Genomic DNA, 23756 nt, shown 5'->3' on the forward strand with positions numbered 1-23756 from the left:
TTTTGGATACAAAAATTCGGCCCGAATTTAGGTTCGACCCGGCCCGACCAATGAGCAAATTTGGACTCGAGTATAGTGAGAAAAATAAATCTGGAGCTTTTGGATTAGTCGAAACTCTCGAGTGACAAGTTTTGCCCAATTCAAAACAGTTTTACATGTGTGTTTTCGCGTGCGTGAGTTAGAGACAGTCAAAAGGAAAGCAAAACTGCAGACTTTCTCACTTTCTCTATCTCCCAATTCTCAGTCCTCACTCCTAAGAAAAAATCTGCCCCGCCCCTACTGCTGCGCTGCTGGCTGCTGGTTAGAAACGCCGGAGCTCGGAACTGCCGCTGCCGGTCGCCGGATTGCGGTAAGTTAACTTTTTTTTTGGAGGGGAAACATGCATGTAATTTGATTATCTTTGTTGTGATTGAGTGATTTTACATATGGTTTTTGAACAATTTTAACTTTCAACTTTGTGTGATATTGGGATGTGCTATTAATAATTATTGTTGAATCAGGAATGGATGAATTGTCAAATTAGGTCAGTTTGTGTGCCTAATTGTTGCGATGAAGTTGATTAGTTGCCTAATTGTTTAACAAGAGCAACCTTAGTGCAATTATATGAAAGTCTACCAGTTTGTTTGGTAGAAAGAATTTGATGGGAAAAAAAAGGAAGTGGAAGGAAATTTGTTACTTTTCAATGTTTGGTTCATTAAAAAGATATTAAGTGAAAGGAAATGGGAGGAATTGGATGGAAAAACTCTTTAATAAAATTTCACATTCCTTTCCTCCCAAAAATGGGGGAATTTGGGAAGAAAAAGAAAATTTATACCAAACATTTTTTTTTCCTTTCTCTTCTCTTTCTTTCCTTTGCTAAAAATGAATCAAACACAATCTACATTTTTTTCTATGTTGCTGAATATGTTGATTTTGCTTCTAATTTATGAATTAGATTTGTTTTGCTTGTCTTCAATTGTAATATCATAGTAACTAAAACTAGTATATAGGAATTGGCCAATTGAATCAACTTATGAATTAGTTTGAATGTATTGATTTATAAGATGGATAGATTGTTGGTTATTAATTTGATTTATATGGACTATTTCGTAGATAGTGATTAGTTTATTTGTGTATTTGATATAGGAAATGATACCTAGATCAAAAACTTTGGATTGTAATATCTTTAATGTAGAATATTTTTTAAATGTTGAGACCAAATTTAATTAGTCACAATACCCCCGATTTGAAAATTCTGGATACGCCACTAGTTGCTTTGCGGAGTGTTGTTTAGAGTGCGGCACCAAACCACAACCCAAATCTTTTTTTATTTGAGTTGGTTTGCGGTTTTAAAATTGTGGGTTGCTTTGATATTCTAAGCAAATTGTTCGATTTGATTTTTGTAAACCGAAATTACACTGTAAACCACACATTTATATAATTTTTATTAAAACAAGTGTATATACAAAAAAAAAACGAAAATACAACAAAAAAAAATTAAGAAAATTTGCGCAAAAAACCTTTTAAAACATTCTTTGCAAAAACAAACCAAAAACTTATTTTTTTTCAAGATCAAACCTATTCCCATTTTCCGATGTGGTTTTTTTTGGCAAATATTCCTATAAAAATAAAAACTAACCTATTATCTACCCCTCTAACCCCTAATCGTATTTATGTCATAACCTAGTGCTTGATGTTCATAGTACGCACCTTCCTCATCATATAAACATGTGCACCAACTAATTAGCGCAATACGGAAAAGTCTAAGTTCTAAGTTCTAACGATACCTGAAAATTGTATTGTGCTCCCAGGAGCACGATGTACATCATGAACCCATTAACTTTGTTTCATTTTCGATGAGTAAATGTTCTATTTCAACAAATGTTCATTTTAAGCATATTTTTCAACAAAAAAATATGTTCTATTTTTCGTAAAAAATTGTTTTATTTTCATTAAGCGAATGTTCAAGTTCAACAAAAGTTCGCTTTAAGCTTTTTTCAGTAGAAAATTATGTTCTATTTTTCGTGAAAATTAAACTACTTTCGATAAACAAATGTTCTATTTTAAAAAATGTTCTTTTAAAACTTACTTTCCACCTAAAAATATGTTCTATTTTCCCTGAAATATGTTCTTTAACAATAAAATGTTCATTTTTCGTAATTGGATTATGATAATGTTCCACTTCAACATTAAAATGTTTTTTAAAAGGATAGGAGTTAGCTCAAGTAGGTAAAGCGCTCCTCCTTGGCCCCTGAGGTCATAGGTTCGATCCTTACCCCCAGCATTATGTTGGGGTAGGGTATTTCCTTAGCATGCTATGCATGCCTTACCAGCCAATGTGTTGGTGTTTTCTATAGGCTAGTAGCCTTGTAGGGATTAGCCCCTTGAGCTGACTTAATTTCCAAAAAAAAAAAAACATTAAAATGTTTTTTTTCATAAATAAATTCTTGTAATATTCCAATTCAATAGTAAAATGCTCGTTTTTGTAAGTGAATTTTTATAATATTCCATTTCAACAGTAAAATGTTCATTTTTGTATTTGTAAATATTCCATTTTACATTATGAGAGCACACTTCTCAGGGGGCGTTTGGTTCATATAGTGGTATGGGTTTGGAATTAGGAATGAAATCAATGTGGTATAGGTTTGGAACTTGATACCTAATACCATGTGTTTGGTTTTATTTGGGAATGACATTTTTTCTTCTATTTAATACCTAGAAGTATTGGTATGAGCCAAACCCACCTCCCCCTTGGCTTTCTAAACCCCATACCTTATAGGTTTGAGGTATGAGTTTTAAATCTATCAAATTATTAAACAAACACTAGGTATAGGTTTTGCTCTAAACCCATACCTCATACCAAAATCATATGAATCAAACACTCGCTCATTGTGCTCCTAGTAGCACAATGCATGATACCAAACAACAACAACTAAGCCTTATTCCCAAGGTGATTGGGGTCGGCTAACATGAATCGTCAACTGGAATCGTGACCAGAGGAGATGGCATCGTCAAGAGTGATACAAGTTTTTTTTTTTGTTTTAAAACAAGGTTTACACCAAAAAGTGTTTAGAAAAGGTTTTCAACAAAAAGTTTTAATACCAACACAATTGAGAAAAGCAAATAAATGCAGTAATCAGACCCCTTCCTCGACATAGATACTACCCCTCCACCCACTTCTATCCAACGTCATGCTCTCCTCAATCCCAATTAACCTCATATCACTTTCATTTACCCTCAGCCAAGTCATCTTAGGTCTTCCCCTACCCTTTACAATTTGATTACTCCTCCACTCTTCAATTCTTCTCACCGGTGCATCGCCTGATCTCCTTGTCACATGACCAAACCATCTTAACCGATTCTCCCTCATCTTTTCTTCAATGGATGCAACTCCAACTTTTTCCCAGATCACTTCATTTCTTAATCGGTCCTTCCTTGTGTGGCCAAACATCCACCGCAACATACGCATCTCCGCCACGTTCATCTTATGAACGTGGCATTGTTTCACCGCCCAACATTCGGTGCCATATAACAAAGCAGGCCTAATTGCAGTGCGGTAGAACTTTCCCTTCAATCTTTGGGGAATGCCGGAATCACAAAGGAATCCGGTGGCACTTTTCCACTTTAACCAACCCGCGTTAATTCTATGCGCCACGTCTCCATCCAGTTCTCCATCCTTTTGGAGAATGGATCCTAGGTAACGGAAGACGTTCGATCCTTGAACCACTTTGCTATCCAAAGTGACCGCCCCCGCCTCGCTGCTTGTAACCCCACTGAACTTCACTCCATATACTCCGTCTTACTTCTGCTCAATCTAAAACCACGGGCTTCTAATGTATGCCTCCACAATTTCAACTTATTCTCAACACCTTCCTTTGTCTCATCAATCAACACAATATCATCCGAAACATCATACACCATGGTATATCATCTTGAACTGACCTCGTTATTTCGTCCATGACTAGAGCAAAGAGAAAGGACTAAGTGCGAACCTTGATGCACTCCGATCGTAATAGGAAACTCTTATGTCCTCCCCATCGTAGTCCGCACACTCGTAGTTACCCCCTCATACATATCGTTGATACGTGGAACACCTTTCCTTGCCAACGCCCACCAAAGTATTTCTCTTGGTACTCTATCATATGCCTTCTCCAAATCAATGAAAACCATATGTAGATCCTTCTTCCTATCAGGGTAGTGTTCCATTGTTTGTCTTATGAGGTGGATGGCCTCTATAGTTGATCTTCCAGGCATAAATCCAAATTGGTTCTCCGATATCTTTACAATGCATGATACCCCCTACAAAAAATTCTAACGATACCCACAACATTCCAGCAGCAGCCAACCCTCTTAAACGCCGCTCCTCCTTCTCGCACGACGCCGGCGACCAGCCCTCATCCCCGCGCGACCCGCTGGCCTGCCCCTCGCCTGTTTCAGTCGGCCACCAGCCCATCAGTGAGTATGTGTTTGAGTTGCCCATAAATGTGTTTTGACTCTTTAGTAAAGGTAGTAGAATCTTTATGTTTGTGTTTAGATATTTGAATGATCAAACTTGAATTGAATGATAGATAATTCTATGATTACAAATTGTTGTACTCATCGAAGCATTATTATTAGAACGTTGAGTGGATTATGTACATACTCTAATACAGCAATCAACCTAGTCCACACAGAGCAAGATACATAAAGCTGTACTTTCCATATAGATTAAAGGAAAAATTGATTTTATCAGTCCCAACTATGGGCGCCCTGATAAAAACAGTCCCAACTTCAATTTATTATTGTTCAGTCCCAACTTTGGGGGGTATTTTACAATAATGGTCCAGGTTAACCAGTAACCGGTTTAAGAGGTTACCTCCCCTTCCCACCTCCCCTTCCCCCTCCCTTGCCACCTCCACTCCCCTCCCTGCTCTACCCCCCCTTCCCACCTCCCCTTCCCCCTCCCTTGCTCTAACCCCCCTCTCTCCCCTAACCCACCACCCCCAACAACCCCATAGCCCCAACACCCAGCCCCCTCCCCTCCCGCCAGTCGCACCGCCCCTCCCCTTCCCCGCTAGTCGCGCAACCCCTCCCCTTCCCGCCACTCGCGCAACCCCCCTCCCCGTCCCTTCGCGCACAGTCCTCTTCGGCTCTTCTCAGTCGTCGGTCTTCATCTCCTCTCACTCAGCCCTCGTCGAGTCGTCGCCTCCTCTCGGTGTTCGCCTCGTCGCTTCGCCGCCTCGTCACCGTTGCAGCGACGTTTGCGGGGAAGGGGAGGGGAGGGGGGGGTTGTCGGCGGTTGCAGAAGAAGGGGAGGGGGTGTTACGGCAATTGCATGGGAAGGGAGAGGGGCTGCGGAGGGTGGGGAAAGGGGAGGGTGCGACAGTTGCTGGGGGGGACTCGGGGGGTGGGGGAGGGGTGGTGGCTGCGGGGAGGGAGCTGGTTGTTGGTGTTTCGGGGGAGGGGGTTGGGTAGCAGGGGAGGGGGTTGGGTGGCAGGGGAGAAGAGGAGGAGAGGGAGCAGTGAAGAGAGGAGGGAGGAAAGAGGAAGAAGAAGAGTTTACCTGCTACAGCAGGTTAGAAACCTGCTGGGACCATTATTGTAAAATACCCCCAAAAGTTGGGACTGAACAATAATAAATTGAAGTTGGGACTGTTTTTATCAGGGCGCCCATAGTTGGGATTGATAAAATCAATTTTTCCTAGATTAAATTGTTCGAACTGAACCAATATTCTGTGCAAGCCTGTAAGGAGCATGTGCATGGAATTTTAGGTAGAATGTCTATGGATAGTGTAAACTCTAAACAACATGATGCTCTTTCATCAAGGAGTGGATAATCAGTGTAACCAAGAATAGGGTCAGAAGTGTAACATGTATCTCTGTTAAATTTATTAAGAGCAGCCTTAAGGTCAAATCTTTTGGGTAAATCTGTATCTGATTCTTAAAGTTCGTTCCTTTTATGCTCTGAGCAATTTTACAAATTTGAACTTGAATTATGTTGTATTGTCTGACTAATTTGTGGAATTGGGTATTGTCCCTTTTTATGGTCGTAAAAAAAATAAATAGTTCACGACTAGGCTTGGCTTGTTAACACTCCGAGTAGCTAGTACTACTTATTTTTTTGCAGTTCAAACTTTTTGCAATATAGCAGCTACATTCTTAAATGTTTAGATGTATTTTGTGGAGTGGAGTTTGGCCAATTTTACTCCTTTAGGATTAGAGTTGCTCTTCAATCCCATATTCCCAATTCAAGCATCCACCTTCATCCGGAAATTAAGTTTTGGGTGAGATCGTATCACTATGTATGCTTATTGTAAGAAGTAAGATATTATCTTAGCAAGGTAACTTTTCACCTTAGAGATACACTCGGCATCCAGATTTGGTTTACACACTTTCTATATTGTGTCATGCCAAATTAGTTCACACTTGTATTTTGGGCATGGGACGACTATCTACAAACATTTATTAGCTCTCTTTTCAATATAATTTTTCCCACTATCTCATCCCTCCTCGTCCTCCCCTAGTCTCTTTTTTGCTGATTGGAGTGGTGTTTCTTGTGGTTTATCTAGAACAACCCCCCAGTCTTCTTGTCATCTGTCTCTCTCCCTTCCCCCTCCTATGTCTTTCTTTGAAATTGTCGTAATTTTGCATTAATCAATTATCTTTTAATTTTCCTGTACTCCCTCAGTTTCAAAATATAAGGCATGCACGATGTTCGAGATCGAACTTTGATCGTTAATTACTCTCAATTTATGCTGATAATTTTTTTTTAAAAAAATATTGTTATTATAGTATTTTTCAAGATGATTTCAACGGTATAATTTTTATAATTTTTTCTATCATATTGTTATGAGAGATATTTGTGGTTAAAGCAAATTTTCGTAAAGCGTGAATGCCTTATATTTTGAAACAGATTGAGTATATTTTACTTCGTATATACCCTTTTATGAGTATTCTGCTGTCCAGTAAGTGAATTTTTATTGCCATAACCGTCTTTAAAAGCCAGGCCTAGCTTCAAGAAACTTTGAGTTTTTACTTTGTAACTGTGGTACGCGACCTATATGCTGTATATACTTTAATAAATCCTGAATGTTTTGGTTTTCTACCACATTAATGTGCTACATTTTATCTATGACAATGATAGGATTTAAAGGTTTATGTGCTGATTTTGGATGTGAGGATGGTCAAAAGTAATTGGGAAATCATCCATATAGCAGGCAAGCCACCTTTCTCACCTACACAACAGCCTACAGGTTCTCTCTCTCTCTCTCTCTATCCTGTACTTCATCAGCTCCCTACTGGTTATCATGGATGGTTTGATTTTGGTTTTGCTGGTTGCTCTTTTACCAAAAGAAACTTCTCGGATTTGTTGTTATATATGAGCTGCTTTCGAGTTACATGATATTGGACTTCTCATAATTTATTTAGTTGCTTGTTATGTTGCTTCTTTTCCTTTTTATTTTGCTGATTGGTTGATATTATATTATTCCATTGCCCAGTCAGCGTCTTTGCATCTTTGATTGATCCAAAACTTGCCAACACTTTAGTCAGGTTAGTCAAGATTCTTTGTCTTTGGTATAACTGAGCAAGGCAAAAAAATTTAGGTGGATATCTTAGAATTTGTATGTTGTAGTTGGTTCTTTTTGTGAATTGTACAACTTCAATCTCAAAGTTGATCCGACTGACTATATACTCCTATAATTTTCTTTCCAAAATTCATGCTGTTTTTCAAATGTGTAGGAAAGTAAATCAAATTGCCCCATTGAACCTTCGGCATGTGAAGCGAGTGCGTAAGAGCTGTTTGGACGGTAGGTTTCCTTGTTTAATTTTCAGCTTTGTTTCCCTCTTCTTTTTGCTGTTTGTTTTGTCAAAACAAAATGCCGTTTGTAACAAAAAGTTGATCGAGGATATGCAATGAAGGATATTAAATTTCATTAATGATACAAGGGAATTTCGGCTTAGCATCTAGTTTCCGTTTAACCTACTGTAGCCTACTCACGACATCTCTTACCAAAACATTGTACGAGGTTTCTTTTTTATGATAAACGAAATATGAAGCACAAATCTTAGCTCTCTTTTAACAGTCAGCTGAAAAAGTTGACATAAGCTGCACCAGTAGGTTAAGCAGTTGATTTGAACTGTGGTAAAAGGGCTGCTTAATTTTTTTCTTATGTTTTTGGTGGTTGTATAAGATTTACGATGTACAGAAACAGAAAACAAAGCAAATTGTGCTCATCATAACTGCTGAGTAGGATTTTGTTTCTATTTCTTTTCTTTTTTGGGTGAGTGAGTTTTTTTTTTTTTTTTTGGGGTGGGGTGGGGGTGGGGGGGTGGGGAGAGGAGACAAAACAAGTTATATATGCATGAAGTATTTAACTTCTGTATTAGTAGATTCATCATTCATACTCTTAACCACTATATGATAGAGAACCAAATATTTATGCTTGTTGTATCTTGTATGCAGTTCTTTCTTTAAGTCTTACTTGATAATGATACTTTTGATAGGGAAAACTCAATTGTCCATGATCTTGTGTTTAACTGGTGAGAATGACAATGAGCTTGAAAGCATGCCCCTGGATGTGCTAGAGCTGACCAATTGCTATCAGTTGAGTCCTTTTGTAACTCAAGTGCGTAATCATGTTTTTACTTGGTTTCTTTATAGTAGTTAGCTTAAACACTTAGCGTATAATAGGTTTATCAACTGGCTGATTTGGTGATATAATTTTTTGTGACAATCTTATAAGATGAATGGTATGTTAGAATCTATTTTAGCCAAAACTACAGAAGAAGAGAAAGAACAACTGTTGTCTAGTACTTATGCACTAAAGCCAGATTATACTATATTCTAGTCAATGCTTTGTTGCTTCAGTATTCGTTGTATGCGCTCCTTTTAACTGATCTGAACTCCTTATCTTGATTGCTGATTGGTATATGACATCAAACTGTAAATTTTTTTTGGCGCTTTATTATAACCTTTGACTTGCATATGAAGTCTAAGGGTTAATTTTCATTTTTTTAGTGATGATAGTTTAACAACTTTTGAGGAGCTCTTGAATTATGAATTTCTTCGTATATAGAGAGGTAATGGCCTTGTTTGGTAATTGGTTCTTGCTAACTTTTGATTGGATTCCGGTTCTTTCATTTGGTCAAAACGATCCTGATACATCTGTAAACTATGTGTATAGTTGGCTTAAAAGCCAAATTTTCAGCTGAATAGAGGAGCTTTTTCTTTCTGGCGCTTGGATGTTATGCCTAAAAGCTGGCTATTTTCATGTAAATATTGAAGACAACGGCTAAGTTTACCTAACATCTTTGTAAACAGCCAATACAAACATCTAATGATACTAGCTAATTAAACAAGCCAAGGGGACCAGCATAGAGCTGATTGCCAAACAAGGCCCCTATCTGTCAGTTAGATATTGGGTTGCTGTTTGTCATCCTGCAACATGGTTATCTATGTTATTGATTACACAGCAAAGTGGTTGCTGAACTTTGTGCTCTATAGTATACTCTCCATATATTGTGTAACAAGCTGCATTAAGACTGTGTTCCTACTTTTTGTGGTTATCTTTTCTTCCCCCACGAGGGGAAGGGTAGAGAGCCTTGAATTTCTGTCTATGGGTTACATATCATTTTATATGCTGTTACAATACTTTAATCCAAATAGAGAGATTTTTAGTTTCGTTTCTCTAATTTGTAGGTTTGCCAATATGCCGCGACAACGAAAGAAGAATGGGAAGAACAGTGCAAATTATGGCCTACTTCATATCATCCTCCAACATTGTAAGATGCAGCTGTATCGTTATTCTCTTTTTCTTTATTTTTGCTTTTTCTCGTCTTACGCCAAACCTTATAGTCCTCATAGAAGTTCTCAAAACTCTGCGTATCTATTCCTGAAATGTTTCGGACCTTGCAATGCATTAGAGCAGGGTTTGAAATACTTTGTAATGTTCAGAAAAAAGCGGAACCTTTTAAATTAGAAAGTGCCAGATGATATGATGGGTCTTTCTATTCCCTTGTAAATGCCAGATGATATGCAGGGTTTATAGTTCCAATTGCAATTTCCATGACTTCGGGATTCGTCATGTGGGATGTTGGGGGGGGGGGGAGTGAAAAGGTTAGGAGAAAGGCATGAAAAGGGAGGAGAAAGAAAAGGGAGCATCATGTCCTTGGGGGTAACAAATTAGTTTCTTTGTGCTATATGTGAAAGGATTTGTATATACTAATATAGTCAAAGATACCCAAAGTTAAGATTTATGATTGGGAAAGCTAGCGTTTATCTAAAATTTTGTGATATATGTAAAACGCTCGCATCATTAGCGTTTGTGATGGAATCTGTATCCTTGTGTGTATAGTGCTATCTGTTGTCAAGATGATAAAAGTTTGTATAATTTGAATTGTGCACAGTATGTGTGTCAATTGTAGCAATTTGTATGAGTGTTGGTGATATTTTTCAGCACATTTTTTAATTTCTTTGACAAAAGTAAAATTTCATTTGTATTACTAAAAAGTATCATTCAAAAATATAAAATATCTTTATGAAGTCCTGTTAAAAAATTTTAACAGCAGTTTCTTTCTACTGTTTGGAAAAGTTTGCAGTTGTTTCCAATTCATAACTTGTGCAGTTGTACCAATTTGTGGCATGAGTAATCGAGTCAGTAGTATCTCATACCTTGTCCTTGCCCCCTTGGTCTTGGAGATTTTCTCTGCAGCTTACTTATATGTTCTATAGATTGTACATCACATGTGTAATGATGTACCTGTTAAAGCATTCCCCAAAACTAATGAATTAAAAAGCTTCAAAGCGGAAGGACCACTTTGTTATTTTCTGACTTGATAGCACTGCTGTGCTGAACTATTGTTTCTCTTTCCTTATATAATGTGGTGTACGTCTTCAGTTGCCTCCATTTCAGTCATTGCTAAGATTTTAGAGGATAACCAAACTAGCGCGGTCAACTTGCAACAGTAGTGTCACATTTTACCTTTTGCCAGCTTTAAGAAATCGTGAAAAGTCCTATTAGTGAACAGGAGAGATTTTGAGTTCTGTACTAAATTACACCTATTCCTACGTAAGTTAGTACTTTCGAAGCTTGAATTTATGTTATTAATTATTTTTGCAAACCCCTTGCTTTTGTCACAGCAATATTGATGGTATCACTGGTTTCAATGAAGAAGACTCAATAGTGGTTTTCAATTACATGAATCAAGCGCTTAAGTTGGCAAAATCTGCTGGATCTGAGGTATGGTCGCTTCCTTGATGAATTAACTTAGCTCTACATACTTGAAGAACTGGTTAAGTTCTAACACACTAATTTAAGACTTATAAATCTTTCCTAGTTTCCAGTTTTATCTTTTCTGGAACATAAGTATTTTGATGTATGCCAATTGCAAATTTGCATTATCTTGAGTTAATACTAGTGAGTGATCATCAGATTTACCTCACTTGACCAGTTGGAGCCTTGGGGGGCTCCTCTACGGTCTCTAGCGTTAGTTTTAAATTTTAATATCCTTTTTTAAGATTTTTCCTCTTTCGTGTGATAAACATCTAGATCAACATGTAAGTGCATAATATAAATACTTTGCAGAAGAAAGCATATATACTTCTCCATCATGTCTGGAACATAGGTATATTGATGTATGCCAATTGCAAATTTGCATTATCTTGAGTTAATACTAGTGAGATGATCTTCAGATTTACCTCACTTGACCAGTTGGGGGCCTCCTCTAGGGTCTCTAGCTTTAGTTTTAAATTTTAATATCCTTTTTTTAAAGATTTTTCCTCTTTTGTGTGATAAACATCTAGATCAACATGTAAGTGCATAATATAAATACTTCGCAGAAGAAAGCATATATACTTCTCTATAATCTTTGTAAGAATAATATTTTTATCTATTTACATTTAGTAAAGTTTTGATTGAAAAATAGCATTTAGATTAATGTTAATTGATCATTGTTAGTTCAAGAAGCTTACCTAATTTTTGGAGCATCATTATGGTGTGTGCTATACATGGTTTTCTTAATTACAAACTGTTGTTTTTTATGAGACAGCTTGTTAATGCTGCGGTTATTGTGGATCCATCTTTAAACCAAATAATTACAAGTGCAAGTGATGAAATCTCTTCATGGAACATGCATTTCCATGGTAATGAAGCACTCTCGCTAGATGCGGATGAAGCCTCGATATCCCATGATGCTGCCAATGTATCTCCATTATTGGACTTGAATTTGATTGGTTTGCCTAGTGATTCCAAAACATCATGCAGCAGAATATCCTGTCTGAACCCATGGCAGTGGTCTCTGTCATCATCTACGTCTTGCTTTTTGCACCCTTTGCGACATGCTGCAATGGTTGCCATTGAACATTCCGCTGCTAAGGATATACGTTTATATCCAGTGGGAGAAGCTGATGAGAAATCTGTCCAATTGGATCCTAATGCAACACCCAAGCGACGGAAGACAATTTTAGCCAACGTGAGTTGTCCTGTTTACTATGAGGAATTCATGAGTAGTGGTTGCAAACTTGCAATATTATGAGATCTTACTTGACTGGCTTGAACTTTGACTTCCCTTCTGACATTGTTGTATTTACAAGTTAGTTTTGAGTAAATTCATCATTGTTACATTGATCTAAAACATTGTCTGACTTCAGGTGAAAAATGGTGATGATGTTCCAGCTAATGGTTTTCTTTCCAAATCAGAAAGACCTTACCTCTGCACTGGTTATGATATTTATCTTGCTTGGGAGCCATGTGCAATGTAAGTCCTATCAGTCTCTGTTGCAGAGAGGAGATGAAAGTGGGAAAAAATAAATTCGATCTTTTTGTTTTTGCAAAGCAATCAAACTTTTATACCTCACCATTTAGGACTTCTAGTTTGATATTTGACAATATTAAGTCTGCCAAATCGATGGTATAGCTTGTTTCTGTCTTACCATACCTGTTGTTGTTTCACTTTCAATCTTGAAATCATACTGATTGATCCTGTTTCTTATGAGGCATTGATCTAAGGAATTTTGTTATAGGCAAAAATAGGTAGTGGTTGGTCTTTTCCTTAGTACTTGAGCTGGAAGCTTTGTCCTTCTATGGCTTATGTAGCTCATAAGACTCTTTGATGAGAGATTTCTAAATCAAATGTCCATAGCAACACACATAAAAGAGTATATCTAATCAAAAAGTAAAACAGTTAAGAACTTGGCATCCATCATATTTGTTTTTTGGTAATATGCGCCCCTCGTTGATGTAGTTATTATGGGCATAAAATAAATTCCAATTGACCCGTTCCTTAGTTTTTTAGCTGAAGCTTTGTGTTTTATAGCTAATGTAGGTGTTTAGATTTCTAAGATTTCATTACTCTGTAGCTGGACCGTTGCTTTGCTTGGCGTTTGATGTTTGTAGATGCATTTGTTGGACATTACATTACCAAGTATATGTGTATATTTAATCTATCGATTGGAAGTATCTTACTCTATGGTACTTTGTTGATCATTACCTAGCAATATTATGCATTACTTGGTTTGATTGTTGCATTCTTTATCAGTACCATGTAGAAGAGAATCACATCATTCACATGATTATATCCCCTACTAAAGGAAGTGAAATTGGTGTCGTCTTTCTGCATTAATGTCAACAAAATTTCCTTTAAAACTTCATTGAATAACTTATTAGCAGGAATTAAGGGTAATTATTTAGTTATTGACATGTGGACTTAATTATTTAATATCAGGTGTGCCATGGCCCTTGTTCATCAAAGATTCAGGCGTATATTCTATGCTTTTCCAAATCCAAGTGCCGGTGCTTTGGGCAGCGTATACAGATTGCAGGGTGAGAAAAGCTTGAATCATCACTATGCTGTTTTTCGAGTCATACTGCACGACGAACCCCTTGTAAGAGTTGACGCTTTAACAACAGTCGAGAAAGATTGCAAATGAAAAAGGATGTGATTGAATATATATACACGTTCATCAGTTCAGCATTAGCATCCTTCTTAGGTATGCAATACTCCTATAAGTTAAGAACTTAACCCAACTCCAAGCTAACAGATCTTGCCGTGGGGTGGGGGATGGGGTGGGGGGGGGGGGGGGAAGAGTGGTGAACTGGTGATCTCAGTCATAATATTTTTTGCTTTAGTAGTAGTTTTTTTTTTTATATTCTTAGCAGCATATTACAGATTGTTGAGTTCAATCTCATTTTCTTTGGTGATTTTCGATTGGATCTTATGGATTTGTGCTTTTTTAGGAGGAACATGTTAATAGAATGGAACATGTTACCTAATTCTGATAAACTTTATATACTACCTCCGCTTAATATTATTTGCAACGATTAGACATTTTCTACTCATTATGTCAAATCGTTGCAAATAATATGAAACGAGGGTAGTATTTCTTTTTAGAGTGGTAATTAAGATAAATGTGACTAATGCCATCTCTCAGGTTGAGGTTACTAAGACAACAGGATTTTATAATTCATGTTAATTACTCAGTCCGTACAGTAGTTTGAGAAATACAATGTAAACATATTGTTCTGAGAATTTTTCTAAAATTAATTGTAATAGTTAGATTTTTTCACTATTTATATACTTTACTTTAACCATGATTTTTAGCAGTAGAATGAAAAAAAAGTAAATGTTGGTACATAAAATATAGGGAAAACAGTTGGTCTTGTAAGAGACCGTCTACTTTTAATTTAAAAGTAGGCGCGGCCCAAGCCCAATATTAAAAAGAGAATAGATCATATTTCTTAATATAGTGACTACTTTAATCTATTTAGTGACCATTTTAATCTATTTAGTGACCAGTTTAATCTATTCATTAATAACATTCTTTAATTCATTTAGTGACTGATTTAATCCATTTAGTGACTAGCTTAATCCATTTTGTAAGACTGACGGACTATTTTTAAAAATTGTTTGTTCTAATTCAAAATTTAGAAGGGAAATAAAAGAAGGAGAAGAGAATGTACGACTAGGATGGTGCAAGATACCTAAAAATAGTGTTAGGTTAGAGAGAAATTAAATGGGCTTCTTAGGAGAACTTAGGTTTGCATTGTCTAATTTTATATTAAAATTAGACCGTCTATTATAATAATTTGTGTAGGGAAAATTATAGGAAAAATTGTCAAAATAAGTTTACATCGACGCAATTTGCTAAAAATAATAAGTCGATCTTTTGATTATCCTGGAGTAGAGTAAACTTACTTTGTTCTTACATAAACTTTTGATAGGCTGAGTTGATAAGTTACCTGTTACTAACCTCTTAAACTGGTAAAATGTGCTATGTTATGTTTTTATTTGTTAGATTTTTAATTTTTTTAAAAAATAAAACAAAAAAAAAATCCCCTCTTCTTCCTTACAACCCACCAGTCCACCACACTCATTTCTCCCCAGTTCCATCCCATATTGTCCCTTCATCACCTTCCATCACACCATACTACTCAAAAACCACCATCGACAACACCATTTTCACTATCAATCACAATTGTCAACACAAAAACAAACCAAATTCAAATTCACCACCACAACCATAAGAAAACCCATATTCAATATCATGGATTCGAAATCCTAAAAGTTGAAAATCACAACTTTCTAGATTCTAGATTCGCAATCGAAGAACCTTGTTGCAAGCCTGCAATTTATGAGATTCGTGAGTCATTTTGGTGAGTGGTCTCATTATGGTAGCGACCATCACCGAGATCTATGCCACCGAAGAAGCTCATGATTTCCCTGGGGAGTTCTCCACTCTGGTGTCTACACTTAATGGCCCATAGTGGTCATTGGTGGTAATGGTAATGATATTTAGTGTAAATTTGTAAAGAAATTCTCATGTTAATAACCATAGGAATGAAACTTTATCACAAAACATGGGTTTCTTTTTTTAAATTTTTCATTACCATCCAATACCACCTTTTCCAGTAGTAATAGATAATAATGAGATTTTAGGAAGAAAATGGATATTTTGCAAAGCGTGGATGGTGGACTAGAGACCACCTTCCTCTATGCGATCCTGCTCCAAAACGCATGACTTTAAATATCAAACGTAATTTGAAGAAAGGGAAATAAATTTTTTAAAAAAAGGAAATAAATTTTTTTTTTTAAAAAGCCAAAATGATAGAACTCCCCAAAAATTCCGGATGAAATTCTCCTAGAATTGCGCTAGATGGCGTGGAATTTATAAGAAAAGGAGATAAAGAAAAAAAGAAAAAAAAAAAACAAAATGGTTAATTTGTGCTGATAAATACCCACGCAAGAATTGCGGATTGTTCCTGTAAACTTTATTTTTAACAAAAAAAAAATTAAACTACTATTATTTATTTGTTTTTTGTTTTTGCAAACATTGATATCTTTTATTTTAGTTTGACGTATTATTAAGTATTAACACTAAATTTACGAAGTACTAGATTAACTCATTTTGCAAAAAATAAAATAAAATTACAGCAATAATGGTTGATTGTGAATTTCGAGATGATTCGGATTGTCGTTTTTTTTCTCAATTACATATGCAAATGTTCTTTACTTCTTTTGATGGTCTTCTTTGTTTGATACTTTCATGTTTTATTCATGTTTATCTTTGTTTTGTTGTGATTTTTTATATAGTTTTTTGTATCTCAGGTATTATATGTTTATGTTCTTTTATAATTAATATGATGTTCTTTGTTTGGTATCTTCATGTTCTTTCATGTTTTTATTCATCTTTGTGATTTTTGATAAATTTTTTTTTGAATCTCAAGTATTATATACACATGTCTTTTGCAATTAGTATGTTGTTCTTTGTTTTATACCTTAATGTTCTTTTATATTTATTTTCATGTTTATGAATTTTAAAAGCCTTTTGTTTCTCAAGTACTATATAAACATGTTCTTTTATAATTATTATGGTGTTCTTTGTTTGATATATTCATGTTCTTTTTTTACGATTTTATTCATTTTTGTGATTTTTGATATTTTTTGTTTAATAACTACTATATGGACATGTTCTTTTATGATCAGTTCAATGTTCTTTGTTTTATATCTTTATGTTCTTTTTATAATTTTACTCGTATTTGTGAAATTTACTCTAAATTTAATTTGTTAAAAAACAGTTTGATGGTTTATGAATTGTGTTAATTATGCTACTACCTATATTTCATTCTAATAGTTAGGAGCATGTCACGTGGGCTTGAAAGCTCTAACTTTGCGCCACGTGGCCTGAAGGATTATATATATATATATATATTATTTTCTATCCAAAAATATATCTCTACGACTAATTATTCTCACAATTAAAAATTCAAACTATGTTAATAATGCTATGTTGAAATATAATAGTGGATATTTGTTTTAGTAGTTGAAAATCCCTCCCTAATAAGAAAACTTTGTTAACGTATAGCCTATAGGACTCCGCAAATGCCGGCGAGGGTGATGTTTTATTTTTATTTTATATTTTTTACAAAATTCCTCTTACAATATGACATGTGTTTTGTTCGGTATATTGTGCGTTTTCGACCGAGAGCAGGATGCTATTGGTGGTCACGAGACCACCTACAAATTCGCAATCATTTATGGCTTCTTACCAAACGGGCCATTAGAGTCTTTTGGAGGTGGCTCAAGAACGTGGTAAATTTGTTGTACGATCTTGGGCATAATCTGCATACTACTACAGTATTTTTGAAGTATGCCAAGCTAGGCATCTTCATCATGAGTCCTCATCAATCCGTTGTTCTTGATTAGTGGTATAGATGTTTCATCATTCCAGGGGCATGATTCTTCAGCTTTCTGTTTTATCAATCAACTTTTCCAGGTGTGTATCGTGATAAAGCAAGCCATTTATTAGACTGGCATGGCTGACAAGCTGGTGCGCATCAAATTGTATCTTCCCTAACATGAAACACTTGGTTTTCACAGTGGTTGTGATGATTGAATCAATTGGATGAGCACAAAGGTTGGTGGGTGGTGGTGGTTGTTCAATTGGGTGGGTAGGGAAGCTTTAAGTGGCTCGTGGTTGGGTTTAAGTGACTTGGGTGCGGTGGTTATGGGTTAGGACTCACGGTGGTTGTGGTGGTCATCTTTAAATAATTGACCTGTTAAAACGGTAACAAGTCATTTGACTTGTTATAAATTTAAATGATATCAAAGTTAGCTTATTTCAGCATATTCAAAAGTTTGGCTTATTTTTAGCAGATATCGCAAAAGTTTGCTTATTTTTGACAATTTTTCCTAAAATATATATATCCGAAGTTTGTCCAACATGCTGAAATTTTTACTAGTACTAGATGATAAGAGTTCTTCACTTACTATGTTGCGAAATAAATGAAAAATAATAGTCTAGCAATTAATTTGTGACGAACAATGTAATATCATATGATGGTTTTAACTACAAGCTATTGTGAACTTGTAGAATATTATTGTTATAGAAGTAGTTGACGTGACTTATGAACACACTGCGTACTCCCAAAGAGAGCATTAAGCAAAACATGAACAGATAATATTGTGTGAACTTGATGTGCAACAATGGTTATTGTGCAGTTTGCCCACTTATGCAATATTCTTACTGTGACAAGAAAGACGAGCAAATTATAAATACATAACCAAAAATTTTAAGCCTGAGCATCATTTGCAATAATGTGTACTAAAGCTCCTTGCTCTATTTGTCTGCAAATCTTGAAACATAACTAAGTTCAGATCCTTGTGATTGTTGCCAAGCAGTTATCTTTTGGTCTTCTATGTGGCAAGAATTGCATAGTGCACTCAGGATTTACTCTCTCCAGCCTGCAAAACATGATTTACTCACAAATTCTTAAAACACATTGCATAATTCTGGTAAAGAAGAACCTTGATTATCACCAAATTTTACCTGTAGTTGAGGAGAAAATAATGGAGAAAAATTGAAATTTCTAATTTCGCGAGATCATTTCCTGGACACAACCTACTCCCGGCACCAAAGGGAAGGAAAGTTCCTGCCTTTGGAACAAGGTTCTTTAAACAAAAAAAGGGTTCATTGTTAATCAATAAAATCTTTTCCATTTAAAAAAAATCGCAGAAATTTAGTATTAAAACAAAAAATAAGGATGAATAGGATTGTTATGCTCATTACTAAACTTGTTGAAGAGATGAAATATAACGATCGTATTGAACTTACTTTCCATCTAGAAGGATTGAACTTCATAGGTTCAGGCCAGACTTCAGGATCTAGATGACAAGTCCTAAACCATGTCAACACTTTCCACCCTTTAGGAATTGTATAACCTGTAATTATGTCAATTTAACTTAATAAAGAAGAAAATGAGAAAGATTAGAAGAAAACAAATGCATATGCTTCTAATCTTTTCTGAAGAATAATGAGATAGCTTCATCTGTTTACTGACCATTAATATTGACATCTGATATTGCCTCTCGAAAGACGACGAATGAGAAAGTTACCCACCTAAGTGTTTCATCAATGACCTTAATATCATAGAAGAAGCGATTAATTGTAGAAAAGTATGCACAATTAATCAGTCATCTGAAACAGGGATTGGAAAAAATGAGCTTATACCTCAGAAAGATAAGTCATTTTTCTGGTTTCTTTCAGTGTCAGTCCTTTTTGTCCAACTGGTCTGTTCTTTACAATCTCTTCTTGCTCTGCCTGAAATATATCAGTTCTTAGAAACATACTAGTGTAATAGTTAGTGTTGTTTACCTGAACAAAAGCACCCAGATCCCAATTGTATACAAAACCATAATTATCGAATTTTCATCGAAATTAAGCTAATAGAAGTACTTGATAGTATATCCAAATGTGACCCAACTTAGAATTGGAACTGAATTGGATGTTTATGTTCCGAGCTCGAACCCGAGTCCATATTATAAAAAGAAAGAGTGAGAACTACTCATGATGCCAAAGGATAAAAAGTGCACACTTGAAGGGGATATAGTACCTTAGCTTTCTGTAAAAATTCAGGGTGTTGCTGTAATAAGACAGTAGCCCACATTATGGTATGAGCAGATGATTCATGTCCTGCATTCAAGTACATCACTAAAAGATCTATAATCTCCTCATCAGTCAATTTTCTCCCATTATCATCTTCAACTTCAAGTAATGCATCCATCATATCTTTCTTAGCTTTGACAGCAACACCATTTCTTTTTAGTGCCCTTCGTTCATCGATTACACTTTGGAAAACTGCCACAAGTTTCTTCCGAGCCTGACGAAAATATTACTGTGTGAGTCATTGTTGTTGATTAAAGGAATGAAGAGGAAAAGATTTCCTAGTAATTGAAACTTTTAAAGTTTCAAACATCTTCAAGTATCCCAACTTTTGATTATTTCGGAATAATTGTAAGTTTTGGAGACTTTTGAAATGAACCACAATGTCAAAATCTCCAATACACCATAAATCCAAAATGGATTAATAACAAAGGCGTCAATAACAATTTGGATCATTTCGAGGTCACCCCAGAACTTATTATTACTCCTAAATAATCTGAAATTGAGATACTTGTGCGAAAGTGAATGAAAAGCACGAAAGTCAGGATTATTCAAGTCAATTTTTCCACGAAAACAAGTAGAAAAAAGATCAAGTATCAAGTATAAGCGCATACCTTAAGTGCCTTATGGTAAGCAAATCCAGGGATATTGATAGCCATAGCTCTAACACCATGATTTAGTGTTGTATACTCTCTTTCTAGAGCCTCCATTACAGGCTCACTCTCTGAGCTCAGAAAAATGTACATGATTATACGGAAAGTTAACTTCCTAAGCTGAGTTAGAAACTCAATTTCTCCCATTATGCTCATTTTATGCAGAGTAGTTTTTGAAATATCTTCAATATATTCTATGTAATTTGATAGTGCTTCATGTCCATTGATAGGAGTTGAAGTTAACCTTCTTAGACGCTTATGCTCTTCATAGGGGATGGCGACGAAGGATTTCCTACCAATCAACTCTGTAGTTGAAAGAGGCCAACCAGGCTTGAAATGTTCATCATCATTTAACACTTTTCTGCACATTTCAGGTGTGGTCACTATTATACTTGGACTCCCAAACATGAACGCTTTGTAAAGTCCTGTTTTGCCAAATCTGTTTGGTAAAATCATAGTGTCAAATGTCATTATATGAAGAAATTTAGAATAGCAAATATCGTAACCAAAAATAACATCCATGATGCAACCAATGAGATTAACAATAGAAGTGTGTCTTTTGTATACGGTAGAGGTGGTTAGTGGGCTGGTCTAGGCATATATGCTGGTTCAAGATCGGTCTCGGCCAAGAAAAATGAACTCGAGCATGAGCGGGTTCCAGATGAGCCGAGTGTTTAGTCCACATTTTTCTTATATCTATACAAATATATTAAAAGACGTGCGTGACAATATATACATGCGCTTCGGCTCAGGCTAAACCAGTCTACTAGCCACCTCTTTCTATCCTATATAGCATGGGTACTTCTTCTATGTCACATACTCGTACCCGTACCCGATACGATATATATCCTGTATGGGTACGCGTATCCTTTCCTAAAATTTCAAAATCTTGCCGTTTTCTGTCCCCCATGCCCCAATCTGCACCCGTACCCGTCTATGTGCAACCTAGACGCTATCAACATAATGTAGAATTAAGCATAACAATCCTATAAGAGATAAGAGATAAGAGATAAAAGGATAACCTGCTGACAAATGAATTGAGGAAGGAGTCAGGATTAGAGGACTTGAAGGCTCTAAGAAAAGACCACATGTTGCCTACAAAAGGCAAGCCAAAGTCACCTGGGGGTAAACTATGTCTCTTTTCCCCAAGTTTAGATTCATACACCCAAATGTTTACTCTTCTAAGCACCAAATGTAGTACCCAAATAAACACCATTATGAAGATTGTCACCTGACAAACAAAGATGAATTCCATCTTTCACTTACACAAAACCAAAAGACACACAATACAAAAGCAAGTACAAATGTACAATGTACAAACTTGTAGTTTATAGGGGTGATTTGGTTTATATTGATGATGAACAAAACTTTAACTTGGGGTTTTGTTTGGTTTTGCAGTTTTACATACATTTATATTTAAACAGTTGTCTCTGCACCTCTATGGACTGTTGTTTCCATTTGGAACACGATTTCTAGGTTCATTTGTTTTTATCTCTTTCCTTTTCTAGTTGATACATGTCTTTTGGCTTAGCATAAATTATTTCTTTCTTGATTTGAATCCCCTATGTGAAGATGTCTTGGGTTTCATATTGAGATGAGTTCACACTAATTATTAGGCAAGGTCAAAATTTATAAATTATAATTTTTGTTTCGGGTGCAAATTCATAATTTGTTTATAGATGTATAGTTATTATAGGCGTTGTTGTTAGGAATATGTATCGCATGCAGTAACAAATCGAAAATCGAAGTATAACAGACAGGATTAATGAAATTAAAGCAATAAAGAACACACAAGATTTAACGTGGAAACTCTTCAATAGGGAGAAAACCACGAATACTTCACTAGGAGTCTTGAATATGAGATGATGATACAAGGAGAGTTCTTAATTTGTTTATAGATGTATAGTTATTATAGGCGTTGTTAAGAATATGTATCCCATGCAGTAACAAATCGAAGAATCGAAGTATAACAGACGAGATTATGAAATTAAAGCAATAAAGAACGCACAAGATTTAACGTGGAAATCATTGAATAGGCAGAAAACTACGAACACTTCACTAAGACTTTTGAATATGAGATGATGATATAAGGAGAGTTTTTAATCTCTTTAAACTCTCTAATCTTTCCCTAGGGTTTTCTAGTTTCTCTAAATCTAAGAAAATATATTTTTCACTTAGCATACAGTGAATAAACGGCCTCAAACATATTATACCAGGGTTAAAAGGAAAAAATAATGAAATAAGAAACCGAATTCGAGTAGAAAAACAAGTAAAATCTCGTAGCCAATGAACACCATGGCCAAGTCGTGGTTTTCATCTAACACCAAGCCTTACCCGTGGCCTTTTGTTGTACAAAGCACCAAAGAGAACTCATAGTCAGTAAACACCACGATAAGGTTGTGGTTTTCAAGGTTTCGTGGTTTTTTTTTTGTAACTTTAGCATTGAAATTTGTAAATCGATTTTTGTTTTAAAAAAGTTCGCGTTAAAAATTGATATTTTTCACAAAAAGAACACATTGGACATGTTATATTTTAAATATTGATTATTGATTTCATAGTAATAACCTTAAATTAATAAAACATTAAAAAAAATGTATGTAGTTGTATATAATAATTAGGCAATAATATAATATATAGACATTTGATGAATGGGGTTTAAGTAAGGCCACAAAGGAAATTTTAGTCATTAAAATTTAAAAGTGGGCAATCACTCCTACATCCCCTTCGATCAATAAAAACATAATTGACAAATGCATAATTTTTTTTCCATATAACACGAAAATGAATAGTAATATTAAGTGATTGTTTGGTTGAACATAGAATGTAAGATGTTCAACTATGTTCCATCTCCCTCCCCTCTTAAATTGTTGGATGAATGTTTATCTGAGATCCAATTAGAGAGGAGAACAAAGGATTAGGTTACTGTAGAGCTGATCAAGTCCAACCCGGCCCGATTTTTGGGTGGGTTTGGAGTCTTGGAGAAGAATTTTTTGACCTGCAGTCGGGTCCGGTTCAATTTTTTTGCTTTGGGCCGGGCTTTTGGGAAAACCCGCTCGGTCCAGCCCGAAATAGCGGGCCTTGGATACAAAAATTTGTCCCTACCAATGAGCGTTTTTTTAGGCGCGGTCCGGCTCGGTCCATTATCACCCTTAGGTTACTTTAAATGGAACAAGTATTTAAGATAGAAAAAGAGCACAAACAAACAATGT

General features: G+C 35.6%; 2 protein-coding genes across 3 annotated transcripts; one reads left to right on the forward strand and one right to left on the reverse strand.

The window, feature by feature from the left end:
• Positions 1 to 175: 175 nt before the first annotated feature.
• Positions 176 to 14546, forward strand: LOC104905200 (tRNA-specific adenosine deaminase TAD3). 2 transcript variants are annotated; one of them, XM_057394871.1, is made up of 10 exons: positions 176 to 349; positions 7103 to 7175; positions 7458 to 7509; positions 7699 to 7766; positions 8464 to 8585; positions 9659 to 9741; positions 11099 to 11198; positions 12007 to 12429; positions 12608 to 12714; positions 13681 to 14546. In XM_057394871.1, the coding sequence occupies exons 2-10, from the start codon at positions 7139 to 7141 to the stop codon at positions 13883 to 13885; spliced, it is 1197 nt and encodes a 398-aa protein (XP_057250854.1). In that variant the 5' UTR covers positions 176 to 349; positions 7103 to 7138; the 3' UTR covers positions 13886 to 14546. The 2 variants fall into 2 exon arrangements, with proteins under 2 accessions (XP_057250854.1, XP_010691957.1); XM_010693655.4 differs by having other exon boundaries at positions 178 to 349; positions 7103 to 7211.
• A 3844-nt stretch (positions 14547 to 18390) lies between these two features.
• Positions 18391 to 22074, reverse strand: LOC104905198 (ent-kaurenoic acid oxidase 2). Its single transcript, XM_010693651.4, has 8 exons — positions 21570 to 22074; positions 20509 to 20986; positions 19845 to 20111; positions 19463 to 19552; positions 19293 to 19371; positions 19067 to 19173; positions 18782 to 18903; positions 18391 to 18696 (listed from the first exon to the last, which is right to left on the reverse strand). Exons 1-8 carry the CDS (start codon positions 21800 to 21802, stop codon positions 18606 to 18608), a joined length of 1467 nt encoding a protein of 488 aa, XP_010691953.1. The 5' UTR covers positions 21803 to 22074; the 3' UTR covers positions 18391 to 18605.
• Between the last annotated feature and the right edge of the window lie 1682 nt (positions 22075 to 23756).

The sequence above is a fragment of the Beta vulgaris genome, chromosome 1 (assembly GCF_026745355.1).
Source record: "Beta vulgaris subsp. vulgaris cultivar EL10 chromosome 1, EL10.2, whole genome shotgun sequence".
NCBI classification, from domain to species: Eukaryota; Viridiplantae; Streptophyta; class Magnoliopsida; order Caryophyllales; family Amaranthaceae; genus Beta; species Beta vulgaris.